Source organism: Saccopteryx leptura, chromosome 3 (genome assembly GCF_036850995.1).
Source record: "Saccopteryx leptura isolate mSacLep1 chromosome 3, mSacLep1_pri_phased_curated, whole genome shotgun sequence".
NCBI lineage: Eukaryota > Metazoa > Chordata > Mammalia > Chiroptera > Emballonuridae > Saccopteryx > Saccopteryx leptura.
The window spans coordinates 57855078-57877167 of NC_089505.1; the positions used below are offsets into that span (position 1 = coordinate 57855078).

General features: G+C 39.2%; 1 protein-coding gene and 1 long non-coding RNA gene across 4 annotated transcripts in view; one reads left to right on the plus strand and one right to left on the minus strand.

Annotated features, from left to right (window-relative positions):
- Positions 1-1270: 1270 nt before the first annotated feature.
- LOC136398926 (uncharacterized) lies at positions 1271-14066 on the minus strand. Its single transcript, XR_010750064.1, has 3 exons — positions 13425-14066; positions 3634-3733; positions 1271-1304 (listed from the first exon to the last, which is right to left on the minus strand). It is a non-coding gene; the product is annotated as an uncharacterized lncRNA (long non-coding RNA).
- Positions 14067-14210: 144 nt separating this feature from the next.
- BVES (blood vessel epicardial substance) overlaps positions 14211-22090 on the plus strand; it is a 38750-nt gene continuing 30870 nt past the window's right edge. Inside the window, exons 1-4 of one of the 3 annotated variants that reach the window (XM_066373573.1) lie at positions 14225-14380; positions 14782-14940; positions 16925-17075; positions 19389-19604. In XM_066373573.1, coding sequence (XP_066229670.1) covers positions 19400-19604 — 205 coding nt within the window. In that variant the 5' untranslated portion in view covers positions 14225-14380; positions 14782-14940; positions 16925-17075; positions 19389-19399. Of the gene's footprint in view, positions 14381-14781; positions 14941-16924; positions 17076-19388; positions 19605-22090 lie in introns of all 3 variants that reach the window. The other 2 variants (XM_066373572.1, XM_066373571.1) reach the window with 2 other exon arrangements.

Sequence of the window (22090 nt, forward strand, 5' to 3'; positions counted from 1 at the left end):
ACTTTTCTTCCTGATACTGTTAAAGTGAGTTTCAGCTGCATTTGTTCAGAATGCATAATTATTAGTTTTCAGGCTAATTTAGCTTAGACTGATCTCTGTATTTCATTTTCTTCAAAAATGTCCAGTTTGGGAGCCCTTCTGACCTCATCTAAAGTCAATCTCCATACTTCCATTATATTTTTCTGAGCAAAAAATCACCCATGGTCTAGTGTCTGGTATATAGCAATTGTTTGTTAAATTGTTTTTGAAAAAAGTGAATAAAATATGCAGCTGGTATAAACTGAGGAAAAATTGATCAAACAGGTACTTGATAAACACACCTTTCTTTGGTCATTGATCTCTTCCTGCTTTCATACCCTCTTCCCCATAATGGAAAAAAACACTTAATCCTAGAACTTAAAAGTAGTTTCTTTCCATTTTAAATAGTCATTTATAACAATCCTCTCAGTCTTTCTCTCTTTGCTCCTGGGATGCAGGGTCAAGTTTACAAGGCTTCATGGCAGAGCAGCTGAAGTGTTTTGACCTCGATCACTGTCCTCAGAGTCCTCCCTGGACCCACTACAATGTTGCTTGGCCACTTGGCCTCTGGGCATCTGAGCTGGTGGCCTTCGAGCATGGTTGGTCTTGCCTGTGGAGTCCCTCTGACTAGGTGTCTTTGCATGCTCCCCCGACTGCTGCATCCTGACCCAGGCATTCCCACACATCAAACCACTTGATGTTTCTAAATGAATAAATCAACGTACTCAGGGTTAACCCGTCATCTCTTCCTACTCATTCTAATTCTATCTTTCTCTTGTTCCATTAACAAACAGCTAGATGGGAAGGGGAAGGAGAGGCAGGTAGTGGAGGGGAGTGTGAGAGTGGGCAGGGGAGTAGAATGTCACTATTATAGCAAAGAGATCACTATAATTCTAATAAAGTGATTTCTAATCTAGTAGAGTATTGAGTGTCATTTTTTGTTATTTATTCTTTTTATTAGAATGATAATACGACCATATTATAAACAAGTTGGAATTTAAAAAAATATTAGAGTTCCACTATTCTAACACAATGTCTATTAACATGTTGGTATAGATTTCATATATTTCTTCTATTATTTTTTCCATTCATGATAATTTAAGTTGTAAAACATAATTTTAAAATATATTTACGCCTGACCTGTGGTGGCGCAGTAGATAAAGCGTCAACCTGGAAATGCTGAGGTCGCCGGTTCGAAACCCTGGGCTTGCCTGGTCAAGGCACATATGGGAGTTGATGCTTCCAGCTCCTCCCCCCCCTCTTCTCTCTCTGTCTCTCTCTCCTCTCTAAAAATGAATAAATAAAATAAAATTTAAAAAAATAAATAAAAAAAATATATTTACTATTTCTTCTATTGGAGAATGATACTTGAAAACAAACACGCTCAATTATTCCATCAACTAATATTTACTGAGTCCCAAATATAGATGAGTCATATCCCAGGTACCATGGAGATATGAAAGATAAACTGGACACACTTTCCACCCTCTGGAAACTTATGAGCTAGAGGGAGAACTAAGACTTGTACATAAATACATAAAAGGCAGCAAGTGATAAATGTTATATATAATATAGATAGAAAGTAACTGCTCTAGGGAATCACAATTCTGTAATACTATTTTAAGACACATGTCAACAAGTTAAATCATTAATAAGTAAGTACTAAATGCCGAGGCATTTTTAATTATTTCATCATATGACATCTTATAATAGTCATTAACTGTCATATTCTACTAGAATTTTTCCTACCCAAAATTAATTTTCTAGGTATTAGAAGTTTTATTTATGCATTAAACTCATGAAATCATCTGCAAGGTTTCCTGACTCACATTAAAACACTCTGTTGCCTTTAGATGCCATTTTCTGAATTTATAATACAGTGTGTCCGTAAAGTCGTGGTGCACTTTTGACCGGTCACAGGAAAGCAACAAAAGACAATAGAAATGTCAAATCTGCACCAAATAAAAGGAAAACCCTCCCAGTTTCAGTAGGATGATGTGGCAGCATGTGAACATGCGCAGATGATGACGTAACATCGGGTATACAGCGGAGCAGCCCACGGCCATGCCAGTCGAGATGTGGAAGGTACAGAGGAAAGTTCAGTGTGTTCTGTGGCTCGCTAAATTCGAATCCGTGACCAAAGTGCAACGTAAATATCAGCGCGTTTATAACGAAGCGCCACCACAAAGGAATAACATTACTCGGTGGGATAAGCAGTTGAAGGAAACCGGCAGTTTGGTGGAGAAAGCCCGTTCTGGTAGGCCATCAGTCAGTGACGAGTCTTGTGTAGAGGCTATACGGGATAGCTACATAAGGAGCCCTAAAAGATCTGTGTGTGAGCCCACATTGAACTGCACTGAATAGGTATGAAACTGGGAGAGTTTTCCTTTTATTTGGTGCAGATTTCACATTTCTATTGTCTTTTGTTGCTTTCCTGTGACCGGTCAAAAGCGCACCATGACTTTACTGACACACTGTATATTCATTACAGTTCTGTTCAGATAACTTAAAGTGGTGTAGTTGATGTAAAAAAAAAATTAAGAAATCCCTAAGTTGTAGTAGACAGTAAAACTGCATAAGAAGTTTTGTATGCAACATGTAAACCAAAATGGTATTCTGTCAGAAAATGCTACCCAAGGTATTTTCATTCTTCCCTCACTCTAAAACACTCAGTGAATATAAAATCCATATCTTTTCAAAGAACGACCTTTTTTTCCCTGTGACAGTGTGTGTGAGTCTCTGTAGTTTTTAAACCCAATATCATCATAACCATTTTGTGCGGTTTTAAATTGTAGTGAATATGTTTGATCTTGGACTAAATAATGTTTCATCTTGTTTATCACTTTTTATGCCAAAAAATAAAACTCCTGGTAATATGGTTCACAAATATTTTATTAGGTTTTAGATACGCATTAAACTAGCAAGGTGTTTCTGGCCAGGTGCTCAGTTAGTGAAAGTGGTGTCCTCATACGTCAGGGTTGCAAGTTTGATCCCTGACCAAGGCTCATACAAGAATCAGCCAGTGAATGCATAAATAAGTGGAACATAAATTAATGTTTCTCCCTCTCTCTCTCTAAAATCTATAATTTAAAAAATAAACTAGCAAGGTGTCTTATTTTAATAAATGTATTACAATTTAAGTAGTAGTGATAATAAAAATTTTGCATTTAAATAATTCTTTTCTCCTGGGAATGCCGAGTGCTTTTGCACATCAATTAATGCCTGATGGCTGCAACATTGTTCTTAACCTTTTTTTTACTATTCCATCTTTATGATGTGTTGCTTTGGGTTTTTGTTTCTGGTCAGTGTTAATTACCAAGCTGGCTAATATCAGGCCTCATCTTTTCCTCTAAAATCATCCCTTTTTGAGAATTAATTGCATAAGAGAATGAGATTGCTCAGTAGAAACTCTATGACTAATAGTTTTGCTTTGACAAGATATGGATTAAAAGTCATTCCATGGTTTCGCTTTCAATCAAGATCTTATCTATACCTTTAGATTACATGTTATTAAGAATTACCAAAAGTTATTTTTTAATCATTAACAACTTCTTCTTTCTAATGACCAAGTATATTTCATATAAGGAAGTTATTTACACACTTAAAAAACTGTACCTTAAAAAGATCATCCTCAGGGTTGTTGCATTTCTCTGTTCTAAAAGTGGAGGTGCTTAACTTGGAATTCATCCAGCAGGCTTCAAGAGTCTGAGAATTTCTAGAAAGGGAAAGAACAAAACACAATGTTGCAGGAGAGCAAAACTTTGGAGGATCGACATGCAGATAACATATAAGAAGAAGGGAAAAAAAATTTTATTAAGCCGGCAGAACACATGGAGCTATAGCTCCAAAGACACGTGCTCCCCAAAATTAGATTTCTTACATCTTATATACCCTTTACAGAACATAAGTTCACTTGATTCCTTTGTCCTCAATTACATGACTTCAGAATGGGAGGGGCTTACAGGATGCCAAGGATAATCATTTGTAAATCGCCCATTAAGGAGAAAGAAAGGGGAGAGGAAAGGGCTACTCAATTCTCCCTTCCCCCTCCTATATTCCTGGCTGTTTTACCTTCTTTCACTCAGGTATATAGAAGGGAGGGGGTCCAAGCCTCCTTCCTCTTTCTATACAAAACCTTCTGAGTGTGAAAACCTCTTCATTTACATTATAACAGCTCTTCCTAAACAGAAATATTATCAGCCTTGAGATTTTGTAAATTACACAAAAAATCATATTTACAAAAATCTCTCTGAACGCCTTGACTTAAATAATAAAATATTCTTGAAGTGTCTTATTTAAAAGGAGGTCTCCTTCCTCAACAAGAGCAGTTGTGTTGGGCAAATAAGTTTTAAAATGTGATTTTTATGCTCACTTTGTTAAAAATGGACACTGCTCATGTGATGCTGCCACGTGATAGTGCTGATTGACTTCATGCTTGGGAAGGGGCTTGGTTATGCTAATGTGTGCTGGAGGAGGGATTGTCATGCCCAAAAAGTTTTAAAAGGAGGAGCTAGGAGGCCATTTTGGAGGAGACCATGTTGTTGCAGGGAGAGAGGTCACGTGGTTGCAGAGGAGGCAGGCAGCCAAGATGGAGGCGTGCAGAGGGTACTGAGTGAGGCTAGTGGGGCCTTTGATTCTAGAAAAACTCAGATGTGTCAGTAGCTTTGTGAGTGCTGAATGAGTGGGTTTTGGAGCCCAGTCTGTTTGTGTTTACTCGCTTGCCAAGTGTGGGCTAGGAAGTTCTTGGCCTTGTTGTTTCTCTACGATCTATCCAAATCTAATGTGAACCTGCATGATCCAGGCGGCTGTGATGGTGGCCACGGCTACTGGCTTTACAGGTTGTCACAGTGGTTGTCAGACTTTTGAATCTGCTACTCCAGGGGAACATGCATGGACCCAGGACCAAATTTTGTTTTGCGAATCCAACTTGAGCTCCAGCTCTGAAGTTTCTTTGGGACTGATTGTGAATTAAGAGCTACTTTGATCCTCTTTTGACAGTTAAAAAGGAGATTCTGTTGTGCTTACTTACTTACAATAAATTTCTTCTCTTTGAAATAACTTCCTAAAAAAATTAGGACAACCTGACCAGGTGGTTGCACAGTGGATAGAGTAACAGCTTGGGACACTGAGGATCCAGGTTCAAAACCCCAAGATAGCCAGCTTGAGTGTAGGCTCATCTGGCCTGAGCACAGGGTGGCCAGCTTCAGTGTGGGGTCAGAGACATGACCCCACCGTTGCTGGCTTAAAGCCCAAGGTTGCTAGCCTAAGCAAGGGATCACTGGCTTAGCTGGAGCCTTCTGGTCAAAGCACATATGAGAAAGCAACCAACGAACAACTAAGGTACTGCAACTATGAGTTGATAATTCTCATCACTCTCCCTTCCTGTCTGTCTGTCCCTGTCTTTCTGTCTCTCTCTAACTAAAATAAATTAGTAAATAAATATATGTAATATTAAATTAAGACATTTTACTAAATGCTTCACCTATGGCTTTCATCTGTTATTGTTCATGTTTAAAACAAACAATTCACAAATGCAAATCTTCTGTTTTAGAAGAAAAGCTACATGAGGAAGAATAGACAGAGTGAGTATTGGTCTGCTAATTCTTGACATTATACTCACTAAATGCACATTACTGCCAGCACCAAGATGATGAATTACTGTAACTTAGCTCTGCCAAGTGCTGATTTCTAGAATCTGTACTGTTACATATTTCATGAGTTTGTTTTTGAAGCCAATACCTCATTTCTGGCTACTCCAGGGAAATCCCAAACCACCAGAAACTTTAGCATGTGCCAAACTCTTGCAATGTACAAATAGAATGAAACAAATAGAATGTACAAATATTTGAAACATCAGTCTTGTATATATTATATTCTATGTATTTAAAATACAGAGAAAATGAAACTACATCTTAGCTATTTAAGTGGTTATAGAATATTTCAACTATTTCATCAAACTAGGGAATTTCAATGACTGAAATTCTGACAATTTTTATTGATTGTATTCCGTGTACAGAGCACTATAAGGAATGAGAAGAGACGTACAATGAAGCTACCAAAAGCTGGATGGCAGACATTTTTAAAAACATAGTATCTAAAAGTCAAAACAATCTTGTCAGCTAAGAATTATTTTCCCAGTTTAACATACAAGTAATTGAGGTTTAGAAAAGTTTGATAAATGATCTGAACTCACTGTGCTTATTAAATGTAAAACCATGGTTCAATTCTAGATGTTAATTCCAAAGCCTCCATTCTTGCAACTGTCTTCATAATTCACTGTCCTCTTAAAGTTCTGGGTCACTTTTTAAAATTTTAGTTGCATTTTGCTTCTTTTAAGATTTGTTAAATAAACAACTCAATGAATAAAATGTAAGTCAGTTTTTTCAGAGAGCTTCTTCCTGAATTTAGTATTTAGTATTAGAACTGGAATGGTTAGTTTTAACCTTTTTTTTAGACTGTGGGCCTTGAGATACAACAAGAATGTGAAAGATTATACTGCCTTGCTTTGGGATGTTTGTTCCCTGTTTTTTATTTAATCAAAATATAAAATACCTGTTCAGTGCATAACCTGTTTGGTTATTTTGAAAAAATAACCGAGTCAGTTTAAAAAGCAAAAAACACCTATGATAATAGCTAATATCCAAAAAAGTGATAACAGCAAATGTGAGCAAGCATGGGGAGCAATAGGAACTGTCACTCACTGCTGGTAGAAATGGAAAATGGTCCAGTCACTTTGGCAGACTGCTTGGCAGTTTCTTATAAAGCTCACAGAGTTTGAAACATGATATGGCAATTGCACTTTTTGGTATTTATCCAAATGAATTGAAAACATGTCCATACAAAAACCTGAACACAGAGGTTTACAGAAGCTTTAGTCATAATTGCCCCAAACTGGAAGAAACCAAGATGCTCTTTAAAAATAGTGAATGGATAAACAAACTATGGCACATTCATACTACGAAATATTATTTAGTGATTTAAAAAATGAGCTATCAAGACACAGAAAGACATGAAGTAATCTCAAATGTATTATATATTGCTTAGTAAAAGAGGTTAGTCTGAAAAGACAATATTCTAAATGATGCTAATTCTGTGGGATTTTGGAGAAGGCAAAAGTATGGATACAGTAAAAACAAACATACAAACAAAATCAATCAGTGGCTGCCAGGGGATTAGACTGGGATGCAGAAGAGGAATGATTAGGAGGAGAACAGGAGATTTCTAGGACATATTTACCATTATGCTATAATGGGGGGTACATGACATTACCAAAGGAAATCTCTGTTTCCTCTGCTCACAACACTTCAGACATCAAATGTGTGTGTTTTTGTCACACCAACTAGTTCTCCAGCTCTCCAGACACCAAATGGGTGTCCTACAATTCAATGCTGACACTGAATACCCAGACTTTGTGCAGATCCCACATACTAAGGATTCAGTTCCACACGACTGCCCACCGTTTCCAATGCCAATAACAAATCATGGGTCCCAGGTTCACACTTACGTCTGACTTGGCTATCAGTCAGGGTTCCCATGACTTTGTCCTCAGATTTGTTAATTTGCTGTGATGACTCACAGAACGCAGGGAAACACTTATTTATAAAGAATATAATAAAACATACAAACAGCCAGATGAAGAGACATAGAAAAAGGTCCAGAATATTCCTGAGTGTGGGAGTTCTATCCTGTGGAGTTGGGGCACACGAACCTCCCAGCACTTATTTGCATTTGCCAACTAGAAAGTTCTCTGAACTCATTAGTTTAGAGATTTTTATGGAGGCTTTGTCACATACTTAAGATCGTTAATAACTCAGTTGCCCGTGTCCAACCCCGCCCAGCCCCTCTCCACGGGATGGAGCAAGGGGCTGAGATTTCTAACCATTCTAATCATGGCTTCATCTTTCTGGTGACCTGGACCTACCCTGGAGCTACTTGGAGCTCACTTAGAGTCATGTCATTAGAACAGAAGACACTCTCATCACCCAGAAAATTCCAAGGGATTTAGGAGCTCTGTGTAAGATGCTGTTATCACCCCCATCACTTGGGAAATTACAAAGGCTTTAGGAAAGCTGTGTCAGGAATGGGGGTCCACGTTTAAATATTAGAAGAAAAGATGCTCCTAGCACCTTTATCACTCAGGAAATTACAAGGGTTTTAAGAACATTGTGTCAGGAACTGAGAAAAGACCAAATATATATTTCTTATTATGTCATATATGATATTATATATTTGGCAAAACCCATAGGACTGTACGTGGGAGACTGCAAGCTGGCAAAGTTTAAGGCTTAAGCTAAAGGCTAAGCTCTTCCCCACAACTCCATATTGGCTATGAATCTGAGTATTTGTACTCATCCCATCGCCCCCACCTCCCTTGTTTGATTAAATTGCTAGGGGCAATTTACATGCCCTTCTTCTCACCCCTTGTTTGTTTTGATGTTGGTTGATTTCAGTGATGTATGTTGAGAGGATTCTGTTTAGCCTTAAATGGATTCTTGGCTTTAAGAGAATTCCTGTTTCTGAGTCTCATTTTTATGTCCCATCTATGTATGGAATCACATAGTTCTTAGTTTTTTCTGATTTACTTATTTCACTCAGTATAATGTTATCAAGGTCCATCCATGTTATTGTAAATAATCTGATATCATCATTTTTTATGGCTGAGTAGTATTCCATAGTATATATGTACCAAAGCTTTTTTATTTATTTATTTTTTTATTTATTTTTTATTTTTTTCATTTTTCTGAAGCTGGAAACAGGGAGAGACAGTCAGACAGACTCCCGCATGCGCCCGACCGGGATCCACCCGGCACGCCCACTAGGGGCGGTGCTCTGCCCATCCTGGGCGTCGCCATATTGCGACCAGAGCCACTCTAGCGCCTGAAGCAGAGGCCACAGAGCCATGCCCAGCGCCCAGGCCATCTTTGCTCCAATGGAGCCTTGGCTGCGGGAGGGGAAGAGAGAGACAGAGAGGAAAGCGTGGCGGAGGGGTGGAGAAGCAAATGGGCGCTTCTCCTATGTGCCCTGGCCGGGAATCGAACCCGGGTCCTCCGCACGCTACGCCGACGCTCTACCGCTGAGCCAACCGGCCAGGGCCTGTACCAAAGCTTTTTAATCCACTCGTCCTGTGACGGGCACTTGGGCTGTTTCCAGATCTTCGCTATTGTCAACAGTGCTGCCATAAACATGAGGGGTGCATTTCTCCTTTTGGAACAGTTCTATGGTGTTCTTAGGGTATATTCCTAAAAGTGGGATAAGCCTGACCTGTGGTGGCGCAGTGGATAAAGCGTAGACCTGGAAACGCTGAGGTCGCCGGTTCAAAACCCTGGGCTTGCCTGGTCAAGGCACATATGGGAGTTGATGCTTCCAGCTCTCCCCCCCTCCTCTTTCCTCTCTCTCTCCTCTCTAAAAATGAATAAAAAAGAAAATTAAAAGTGGGATAGCTGGGTCAAAAGGCAGTTCCATTTTTAATTTTTTGAGGCATCTCCATACTGTTTTCCACAGAGGCTGCACCAGTCTGCATTCCCACCAGCAGTGCAGGAGGGTTCCCTTTTCTCCACATACTCGCCAGCACTTTTATGTGTTGTTTTGTTGATGAGCGCCATTCTGACTGGTGTGAGGTGGTATCTCATGGTGGTTTTAATTTGCATTTCTCTAATGATTAGTGATGTTGAGCATTTTTTCATATGCCTATTAGCCATCTCTGTATGTCCTTTTTGGAGAAGTGTCTATTCATTTCTTTTGCCCATTTTTTGATTGGATTGTTTGTCTTCCTGTTGTTGAGTTTTACAAGTTCTTTATAAATTTTGGTTATTGACCCCTTATCAGACATATTGTCGAATATGTTCTCCCATTGTGTAGTTTGTCTTTTTATTCTGTTCTTATTGTCTTTAGCTGTGCAAAAGCTTTTTAGTTTGATACAGTCCCATTTGTTTATCCTGTCTTTTATTTCACTTGCCCGTGGAGATAAATCGGCAAATATACATGGACAAGAATGTAATGGTAAGGGGTGAGGGGGAGGAGAGGGAGGAGGTGGGAGGAGAGGAGGGACACAAAGAAAACCAGTTAGCATATGGCTCTGCACTATATAATAAAGCAGACCCAGGACTTTGCTTTGCTCTTGCAAGCCATCGGCTGTGCAGAGACCTCCCGATTCCATTCTTTTTTCTCTGAGTTTATTTCTTAATACCACACCAGTCTTACTCAGGACCTGGACAATTACTAGCCATGCTGGTCTGTGGCACTGTACAACACAAACATAAACCCTAATGTAAACTTTTTTTTTGCGAGAGGGACAGAGAGGGACAGACAGACAGGAAGGGAGAGAAATGAGAAGCATCAATTCTTTGTTGCGGCTCCTTAGTTGTTCATTGATGCTTTCTCATATGTGCCTTGAGGGGGGGGGCAACAGCAGACTGAGTGACCCCTTGCTCAAGCCAGTGACCTTAGGCTTAAGTTAGCGACCTTTGGGCTCAAGCCAGCGAACATGAGGTCATGTCTATGATCCAACACTCAAGCCAGCAACCCCGCTCAAACTGGTAAGCCCAAGCTCAAGCCAAATGAGCTTGTGCTCAAGCTAGCGACCTTGGGTTTCGAACCTGGGTCCAATGCGTCCCAAGCTCACACTCTATCTGCTGGGCCACCGCCTGGTCAGGCCCTAATGTAAACTCTTGTTAATAATAATACATTAATATTTGTTCTCTAATTGTGAAAAATGTATCACACTAAAGTTAAGGGGAAACTGTGAGGGGGGGGCTACCATAGACTGAGTGACCCCTTGCTCAAGCCAGCAACCTTGGGTTCAAGCTGGTGAGCCTTGCTCAAACCAGATGAACCTGTGCTTAAGCCGGCAGCCTCGGGGTTTAGAACCTGGGTCTTCTGCATCCCAGTCTGACGCTCTATCCACTGCACCACCGCCTGGTCAGGCCTGATATTTTGTTATGTATACCTCATGCCATTTCCATTCTATCCTGTGCAGGTTACCCCCTTACATCATATTAGTTTTCAGATATAGCAGAGAATCTTTCAATCTGATCTTTTCATGACTAGCAGGAAGAGACTAAGGAGCCTAAAGCATTCTCAAACCTGAGTTTTTGTGTCTAGAATTCTTCTTTTGAATTTCATAGAATGAGTATTCATATATCACTGATAAGAAACTTAACTATAAAATTATGCTGTTAATTCTTAGATGTGTTATAATGAAGGATTTAGGCCTAGTTCAGTCCCTGTGTCTATAGAACATAGATACAGAGAAAACACAGACTGTTATCAGGCAGGACTCGAGTCTTATAATATCAAATCCAGTGCTCTTTTCATAAAAGTATGCAGTCTTTCACATGACTCGATAACCATACCTCTGGAGCCTGGCCTTCTTTTCTGCAAAAGTCGAAATTTGTTCTACTGTTTTAATAAATGTTTTTAAATTATTATAAAAGTAACATGATAACTGTAGACAATTTAGAAAGAGAAGGCGCAGGAAGAGTTGGAAGAAGAGAAGAAGAGGAAGGAAGGGAAGCAGGGATGGTTAGAAGGAGGAAAGGAAAAAAAGAAAAACCACAATTTCACAACTCTGAGTTAAGGAATATAAGCATTTAGTATTTGATGATTTGTGATATTCTACACACTCTCATAACTTATCATTTTCTATTTAACATCTTTCCATGGGAGACAGGATAGCTAGAGTTAGAAGGTGGCAGAAACTGTGTAGCTAGTGAACAAGAGTTCATGCTTTGAAACTAGACTGCCTGATTCATATCCTGCCTCAGCCTCTCAAAAGCTGTGTGATCAGGCCCTGGATGGTTGGCTCAGTAGATAGAGCATTGGCACAGTGTGAGAACATCCCAGGTTCAATCCCCGGTCAGGGCACACATGAGAAGTGACCATCTGCTTCTCTTTTCTTTCCTCTCTCCCTTTTCTCTCTCTTCTCCTCTTGCAGCCAGTGGCTCAATTGATTTGAGCATCAGCCCCAGCTAGGGGTTGCCAGGTAGATCCCAGTTGGGGTGCACACAGGAGTCTGTCTCTCTATTTCCCCTCTCTACACTTAAAAACAAAACAATACAAAACAAAAAAATACTGTGTGATCTTGAGCAGGCGACTCAAACTCTCTATTATCTCAGTTTCTCGTCTATAAAATGGAGATAAAAATAGTAATTCCTTTAACTCCTTCTTCATGGGTCCATTGTGAAGATTTAATAGCTTAATATCTGTAAGCCGCTTATAATAGTTCCTGGCACAAAGTACACTTTATGTCAGGGTCAGTAAAATTTTTCAGTGAAGAGCCAAATAGTAAATATTTAAGGCTTTGCGGGGGTATATGGTTTCTGTTGGAACCCCTCAATAATGCCTTTGTAGCACAAAAGCAGCTATAAATGAGTGAGGTGGATGGGTCCAATTAAACTTTATGGTCACTGAGTTTGAATTTCATATATTTCACGTCATGAAATATTCTTCTTCTACTTTTTTTCAACCATTAAAAATGCAAATACTTTTAGCTCACAGTCTGTACAAAAATGGGAAGTAAGCCGGGCTTTGGGGTCATAGTTTGCTGATCTTTCTTCTATATAATGAATAGACATTATTATGTCTTTATTATCTTTCTATAAATTCTCTTTAATGGCTGCTTATAACAATATTGTTTGGCTGTCCTATAATTTACTTAGTCCCTGAAGGTTAGAATTTATGTTTTTTCCAGTATTAATTATATTCACCTTCCAATGACTAACCATGCAAAAACTTTGTGCACATTTAGTATTACATCTACATCCTAAAGTGTACTTATTGGTAGCTACCAAAAGAGCTGGCAGAGTATCTAGAAAGAAATAGAATCTGAAAAAGTAGCCTTGAAAACTAATCTTATATAGTTATATCATTTTTCAAACATGTCAGAGAAGGAACTTTATAATACAGCACATATTCATCTACATAGAACTTCTATGTACTGCGTACCACTCTAAGTTCTGTGTGTGTGTGTGTGTGTAAAATTTAATACTCAAAATAATCTTAGGAGGTACAGGTGCAATCATCATCATCCCATAGTACAAAAGAAGAAACTGAGGCGGAGAAAAGCTAAGTAATTTCCCCAAGGTCACACAGCTAGCTGGTAACGGAAACAGGATTCAAGCATGGTGGGTCCAGCACTATAGCCTATGATCTTGAACGTAATGATGAACAACCCCTTCACTAGTGAGACTTGGCCCTGCTAGGTACTTACTTTATAATGTACCTGTAGTGTTTTGTATATTTAGATCATGTTTGACACACATGAGGGACCTCATACTCTAACTCTGGGCACAAATTCTATCCTATAATGGGACACTTGGGAGGAAACTGCCCATCTAACCTTCTTCCTCTTTTGTCCTTCAACCCTCCCCTCATGCCAACTCTTCATTAATTTGCCCTGCATTTCTTACCCAAATAGTTGTCCTCTATAAATAGTAAATACTGATCAGCGCATCCTTTCACGTCTTGTTTTCCAATTTAGGTTCCCAAATCTACCCAATTTACGTGGCGAGTTCGGTGGAGCTTGGCTTACAATAGAGGCCCCTGCACGGCCTTGGAAATGTACATTTCGGGAAAATGCTCTCCTTTGAAAACAAAACAGTGATTCGGGTCCAGAGTCTCTCCTACGTGGCACCCGCAGCAGTAGGGCTGGCTCGCTCTGGTCTCTGGCGGGTCCCGAGGGCGCTATCCTGCGTCCGTCTGGACCGAACCGCCAGCCTCCGCCGTCAGGCTCAGACGCGATGTGCGCGTTCTCCGACCTTTTCCAGCTTGTGTTGAGTTGTGGGCGACTGGTCTAGGAAGGAGTTACGCGAGTTGGTCTTCCACTTTTGAGGGGAAATGAAGATTCTAGTTCAATATCTTATCCTGACTTTTCTCTGCTGGGACTCTACTGCTCGAGTTATCTCCATGGGGATGAGCGACCAATACCGATGGTCTCAAGATGCCGCCCGCGCCCCCTTTCATGCCCAAACAAGGACAGAATCGAGAAGTAGAGAGGAAACGAGGAAAGAGAGAAGTGGGTGTTTCAAAGTGATCGCGGTTGTGCGGACGTGGCAAGGGAGCTGGAGCAGCCCGGAGGGCAGTCGGGGTGGAGGCCCCAGGCTTCCACCGCCGGGGGGCGCCGGGCGCGTGCGCGGTGTGGGCTCCAGCCAACCCCGGCCGCGGCTGCCGCGATGCCTATTTTAGTCAAAGCCACTGCGAGCGCGGGGATCCGACACAAGTCGAGGAGCCTCCAGGTCCGCGAATCTGCGGAGGCCTTGGCGTCGGGTGTCGGTTGAGCCGATGCGCCCGTGTCCCCCGCGCCCCGCCGCTTGCTGCCCCAAACTTTGGCCAGCACCGTCCAGGCTCGGTGCCAGGGACAAGCCAGGTAAGGAGTGGCAGGCGCAGCTGGTGCCGTGAGCCCGGCTATTTCCAGCCTCGCGCTCCCGGGCTAAATCGGGAAGCGAAAGTTGGATCCCTGCTCCACTGGGAGCAACTTTGCGGGTATCTGCGCCCTCTTCTCACTGGCCGCACCCTCTCGGGTTCCCTGCCCTTGGAAGCCACTCTTCTCCCCGGGTGTATGCATCGAGGCCAGAGACCCTCAAGTGTCAGCTGCCGCAGCTCTGGTTTGGCAGCGCCAGCGTCCCCAGGCGCTCGGGCTCCATTGGGTGCCCGTTCCCGCGCTCTGCCTCCTACAAATCCCTGGTGAGTCCGGCCTCTCCTCTCTGCGCTGGGCTCCTGGGATTACCTGCCCCGGAACCCACTGCGGCTGCTCTTCGCCCCCTTTAGGGCATCCAGGTCCTACGCGGAGGCGGTGCGCTGTGCCGCTACCCAGCTGGAGCTGGGGAGTGTGAGACAGACACCACGCTTAGTGCACACCCCTCGTGGTCCGAGAGCTCCGAATCAAGGGGAGAAGTTGACATTGACCCTCCTTCTTTAAGGAGCCAGGTAAGGGGGGCCCTTCGGGGTGTAGATGGCTAGGGAACCAGAGTTCTTCGCCACCACTACCACCCCACCCAGCGCCATCCCCGCGCCCTCATTAACAAGGCTTTGGGAAACTGTCGGCCAGACAAGCCACAGAAACGGCTTATTTTTAAGTGCGAAAAGACTCTTAGCGATATAATGTCCTTTAGGATATTGAAGGTGTGCAAAGGCTCGTTAGAATTACAGAATAATAAGTGTACTAGCACACCTTTTGCTCATTGCTGTTATCTTTTTCATTTTTGTAGTTTGGGGAAGGGTTAAGATTAATGTCTCCATTTATTTATTTACCCCTGCAAACACCCATTTGAAAACCAATAGATAAACAGGACTTCATTTTATTTATTTATTTATTTATTTATTTATTTATTTATTATTGAGAGAGAGAGAGAGACGCAGACAGGAAGAGAGAGAGATGAGAAGCATCAACTCGTAGTTGCCTCACTTTAGTTTTTCATTGATTGCTTCTTATATATGCCTTGAAGTGGGGGTCTCTCAAGAGGAGCTAGTGACCCTTTGTTTAAGCCAGCGACCTTGGGCTTCCAGCCAACAACCATGGGATCATGTGATGACCCCGGGGACTTTGGGGTTTCAAACCTGGGACCTCAGGGCCACAGGGCCACTCTTTATCTACTATGCCACCACCGGTCAGGCTAGAACAGTTAATTTTAGTAATTAGACTCTGAGAACTAATAGAAGAAAAAAAAAGTTTTCTCAATTTAATCAAAATCAATCTGAACGTTTACCAATTTACAAGTCCTTATTAGACCCATTCATTCTCCGTATAAGGATAGTTCAATGTAAGCCACTTACATTCACGAATGCTGATCAAAGGAAGCTGAAACCAACAAGATCTTTTCAATATTTAGTGACAATAAGTAGCTAGCATTTTAGAATAGACATGCAGATAAATATACATAGGCAAATAATAGACAATAGGTAAATATGCAAGTAAATAAATAATATATAATATGTAATCTTATACAAATAATAAACACATATAGAAATATATATAAAGCCTGACCTGTGGTTGCATAGTGGATAAAGCATAGACCTGGAATGCTGAGGTCATCGGTTCGAAACCCTGGGCTTGCCTGGTCAAGGCAGATATGAGAGTTGATGCCTCCTGTTTCTCCCTTCTTCTTTCTCTCTGTCTCCTCTCTAAAATAAATAAATAAAAATCATTTAAAAAGAAACATAAAAAAATGTATATACTATTATGTGTATATATATATATATGTATATATATATATCTTTAGTAAGGTATAGTGCATCAAAATATGTTGTATAATGATCTCACCATTTAAAAACATATTATTTCCCTGGTTCATGAGTCAATAGATTGTAGTTTTCCTATCATTTCTTTTGTACCAAAAATTGATACTTTTAGTGCCATTTGAAGAACTTTTAAAAGTCTGAAATTGAACTGCAGTGAATTAGGTGGCAATATAAGTGTAATTTAGGCGGATGTGGGGAGGATGGCATGTAATAATTAGCTTATTATATAAATGTGTATTAGAAGCACAGGCTATTAAAACTTGAAGAGGTTTCAGAGAACATATATAGTCCATCCAGCCACCTCTGACCCCAGAGGGAAGAAGACCCAAGGAGCAGAGGTAACTTGCCCTGGTTTAAGTGGCTCTCTGGGGCTTGCAGTATAGGCAGTTCTCTCAACCTCAGGATGGGTAGGCATTCTCCTGTCTTTACTGCTGAGGTTTGGGGATTACTGCTGAGGTTTAGGGAGATTGAAAAGTGATTTCTAATTGTGTTCCTCCTTGTTTTTGACCCTTTCATATGACTTTCACGTCTGGGATTCTCATAGATGAATATAACATCGTCCCTACTTCACAGAGAATATAGAGTAATTAGAAGAACAAAGGACAATGGGAGTAAAAGTACATTCTTTTTTTTTTTAATTATTATTATTTTTTAATTTATTTATTCATTTTAGAGGAGGGAGAGAGAGAGAGAGAGAGAGAGAGAGAAGAGGGGAGGAGCAGGAAGCTTCAACTCCCATATGTGCCTTGGCCGGGCAAGCCCAGGGTTTTGAACCGGCAACCTCAGCATTCCAGGTCGACGCTTTATCCACTGCGCCACCACAGGTCAGGCGAAAGTACATTCTAAAGTGTAATAGAAATGGTAGTTACTGTTAGCTTATGTGATACTAATACATAAGCTGAAACTGACATTAGTTTATGAATGATAAAGGACATTTACTATCATTCTCTCTCCAGCAGAAATTGTGAGATTAATTCTGATTTGGTTCTTAAAGGCAAATTTTGTGTAAATAGAGTTATCAACATACTGATGCCTCCCTACACAGTCCCAATAGGCCTATATTTTTATTAATTCAAACATTTGGAAAGTAGTTGAATTTTTATTATTTCTTTTTTTTTCCAGAAAATCAATATCTAAGTCAACTATTTGTCTTGTATTTATGAACTATTTCAGAATTATGCATAGATCTTTAATTGACATGATCATTTGTAAGTTTGTATTTTTTTATCTTTCTTTTTAAGAGAGAGAGAGAGAGAAACAGAAGTGTCAACTTTTCTAGTTAGTTGTGCCATTGATTGCTTCTCATATGTGTCTTGACTGGGACTCGAACTGGCAACCTCTGGGGTCAAGCTGGCACCCTAGGGATATAGCCAGTGTCTTCCCAATCCAGCTGGTGACCCCGGGCTTTAGTGGGTGACCTCAGAGGCTCTATCCAGGTTGCCACTGCCTGAGGCTGTTTTTATTATATTGTCTTAGAGATGTGGAATTTTTCCATACTTGTCTAACAACATTCTTTCAAAATGCCCAACCTGTACCAATTATTCTACCATCTAAGATCTTTACTTTCGTATGAAGAAAAAAAATGAATGGAAAAGTATGGTTAATTGCATGACCTTATATAGAAAGCTACATATTTTAAACTACATTTAAAGGTATGTTTGGTCCCCATTTAGAATTCTTTTCTTGAAGCAGAATAATTCACCTATTCTGGAAATCTACATAGCTTTTTTCAGGGACCAACTTGTATAATCAATAATAGAAAAAATTATTTTAAAAAAATCTAATTAGAGGTGTAAATTAGTAAAAATGTTTTTTGTTCCTCAAATTCAATATCGTTGCTTCTTCTGGATGTATCTTATAGTGTTAAGATACATAATAAATGTCCTTACTAAATAAAATTGTTCTAACACTGTATGAAAAGTATAGAAAGAGTTTTTTAAATATCAGAGATGGGAGATAGGTAATATAGTCGGAAAGTAGTGCCATTTTGTTTAAAATATATATTCTTTGAGATATATTTGCTACAGATTTTTATATTAAATAGTTCATGTATATTCATGATCTACATATAAATAAAATGGAAGTTTACTACTTTTCAATTTGCAAGATGCAACCAACTAGGATTTTATGGGAAAGAAAGTAGAAATTTAAATTAAACACTGAAAGAAAGAGTAATTGTTATATCTTTCTGTGTATATATAAATGATTAATGTATTTATTATGTACATATATGAAATTCAGGATATATATACGTATGATATAGTGATAAAAATAGAGCCTACCAAATATTTTAAGCAATTATATTTAAATATGAGGTTGTTAGTTTTTTTTAAAAAATATTCCAAAAAATCAGTTATTCCAGTTAATCTTCCTGGTTTGTGACTTAATGTCACTATTGGAAATATGATGGGAAACTATACTAAATAACTTTGTAATTGTTATAGTTTATGAACATTGGGGATTATATTTTTAACTAGGTAAATTCCATCATTCCTTTCTCCATCACCATTATATATGTTTATATACTGATATGTAGATATTACAGATATATATAGATATACATATATATAAACATATATGAGAGTAGTGGTGCACTATGCTAAGTTTTGGGGGTATTTTGGTGACAGAGACAGAGAGAGGGACAGATAGGGACAGACAGACTGAAAGGGAGAGATGAGAAGCACCAGTTCTTCGTTGCAGCAACTTAGTTGTTCATTGATTGTTTTCTCAATATATGTGCCTTGACTGGGGGACTACAGCAAAATGAGTGACCCCTTGCTCAAGCCAGAGACCAAGGGGTCCTGTCTACGAAACCACGCTCAAGCTGGCGACCTCGGGGTTTTGAACCTGGGTCCTCTGCATCACTGTCCGACACTCTATCCACTGTGCCACCACCTGGTCAGGCTATGTTAAGTATTTTATGTATTTTATTTCATTTAATGATAAAGTCAAATGAGGTATTATTATTTTCTTAACAGATCAAGATTCAGGCTGTGACAGAGCTGGGATTTGGACCTGGTTCTATCTAATTCTTAAACACCAGAGAAGTCTATTTACCAACATTTAGTTCACAGAATTAATTTTGTTATAAGATACAGCTGCCATTTTTATGATTGTCCTTTTGTTTGTTTTTACAGGAATTTTCAAGATGAATTATACTGAGTCCAGCCCAGTGACAGAATCAACTGCAATAAATTTTACACCCGTGCCTTCCAGTGAGACTACTTGTGAAAACTGGAGAGAGATACATCATCTAGTTTTTCATGTAGCAAATGTTTTTTTTGCAGTTGGGTTAGTTATTCCAACCACTCTTCAACTCCATATGATACTTCTTAGGGGGCTGTTAGCTATAGGTAAGATAACTAGATGAGACTTTATGTAACTTTTTCATAACTGGAATCAGATGGGTTTTGTACTGGGAGCTTTAGAGAATTTCTAGTTCGGTCTATAGCATACCAAAAATATCTCTATGTTATTGAGTTAGCAGTATACCAAGTAACTTAGAACATAGGCCTCATGTACCATACCACTCCCTTACTTACTTTAGATAAACCTTTGTACATTTTCACGTTGTTTAGATTGCCCAGATATCAGAAAATCCATTTGTGTGTAGGAGTGCAGATTTTGGAGCCAGATTGTGTGATTTGAATCCTGGTTCCAGCACTTACTAATTGTATAACTAGAGCAAGAGATTTAACCTTTCTGTACCTCAGTTTCCTTGTGTGTCAAATAGGGTAAAAATAATACCACCTCCTAGGGTTGTTGTGAGAATTAAATGAGTGTGTGGGGGATGTGTGAATGTACTACACATTTGACTTATAACAGTGCCTGGCACTTAGTAAGTACTAAGAGTCTTAAATATTATTACTTGAATAAATATATGCTTGCTATGGGCAGCAAAGCAACATTAGGAACAAGAGCAATTATCCAGACATGCTAGTTTAAATAAAACTCTTTGGCCCCAGTAACTGATGAAGCAGATTAAGTTAATTCACATCAAAATACTAAAACAATTGAATTTATTATTTTAGCCAGTGAATTTTAACAGATTACTCTCTGTGATTATTTCCCTAATGATTCATTTATTCAGGTACAATTTTGAGCACCTGAATGTGTCAAAGATGAAGAAGGCAGTTTTCATCCCTGAAAAAGGCACTCTTTTGGGGGAAGAAAACAGGGGGGTGGTCATATGTAATGCAGGTGTGCCCAGTGCCAAGGAGAAATGAAGAGAGTTATCACTATTGGCTTAGCAAGAAGGCAGAGCAAAGTCTCCTTGAGGGAATGACATTGGAGCTAGCTTTTGGAAGATAAGCAGGATTTCTTTGAGTGGTAAGTGTGTGTGGATTCCAGGTAAAAGGCACAGTGGAGAGAGAAATACAGCATATTGAGAGAGAATGAGGAGTATCTCATTGTGCCTGAAATACATGAAATATGACATGGAATGGCCAATGTAGGGGCTGAAAGGGCAGTTAGAAGGTAGCTGATGGGACAGGACTTCTGTGTCTGTGTTATCTCTGAGTAAGGTAAGGATTGGAGCAAGTGGAGCAGAATGTTGAATGAAAAAAATACCCTATAAAAATCAAAAGCTAATTATGATTTGAAGACAGAGTTTGGGAGGTGAAATAGATCAAAGAGATTATTTAGTCTAAAACTATAAATGAAGAAACTGAGGCTTAGGGAAGTTGAATGACTCATCCAACGCTAAGGCTGAGAGAACGTAGCCTTCCCAGGACTGTAATTCAGGTCCTCTGGCTTTCCATCAGCCTTTCCATTATGTTTCCTTGTCTCATTTAAGTAATAATATTTAAAATTTTTTCAAATTTTGGTATGAAATAGTTACAGAATATTCAAAGTTTTACACTTTATACTGTTATTCAGCTGCCCCAAATAGTTCTGATGAAATAAAAAATTGCAAATAAATAACTTTTTAATACGGGAGGTTAGTTTTTATGTATGTGTGTCATTGATATATCATATTTGTATCATTGATAATTTTATTTTGAATTAAATATATATAGATGCTCTCACCATAAAATTAATCAAAAGAAACTATTGATATTTTATTTAAAGTAAAATAATCAATAAGAAAATCTAGGAAGATTCTCATAGGTGAATGGATAACCACCAAGTTAAAATTTAGATGGTTAAAATATTTGGATAAAATATTCAAACTCACCAAAAATCATGGAAATGAAAAATATAATTTTACAAATTTTAAAATTATTTTATAATTTTACAAGTAATCTGTTAAAATTCACTGGCTAAAATAATAAATTCAATTGTTTTAGTATTTTGATGTGAATCAACTTAATCTGCTTCATCAGAATTCCTCCAAGTTAAGAGGTCGCAAATTTTATAATACTGACAACTAGGTACCTGCATTCTCAACTAGTAGAATTACAAATTTTAGAAACCTTTTGGGAAACAATTTTTTAGTGTCATCAAAAGCTATGAAATTCACTTTGACTTACTGTCAGTCTCTCCACAAATAGGGAGGTGGCTGAATAAATTATGGTTTAATCAGTTACTGTCATTAAAAACTACTACAAAAGAGTTTTAATACAGTGGGAAAATCGCTGCAGTAAGTAAGAGAGAAGGTTTTAAAATCGTATACAGTATTTTTGCCATCAGGTGAAAATGCATAAAGACTGTAAAGAAGTATTAAATGTTGATAGTGATTTTCTTACATAGAATTATGGATTCCCCCTCTTAAAAATTTTTTTAACTACAAAATTTTGGTAACAAAGCATGTTTTTCTTTTTTGATAATCAACAAAAAAAGAAAGTGAAACTTAATGTGTTGTGGCGTTGGTATTTCTAGAAGGTGTTCGGTTCATTTT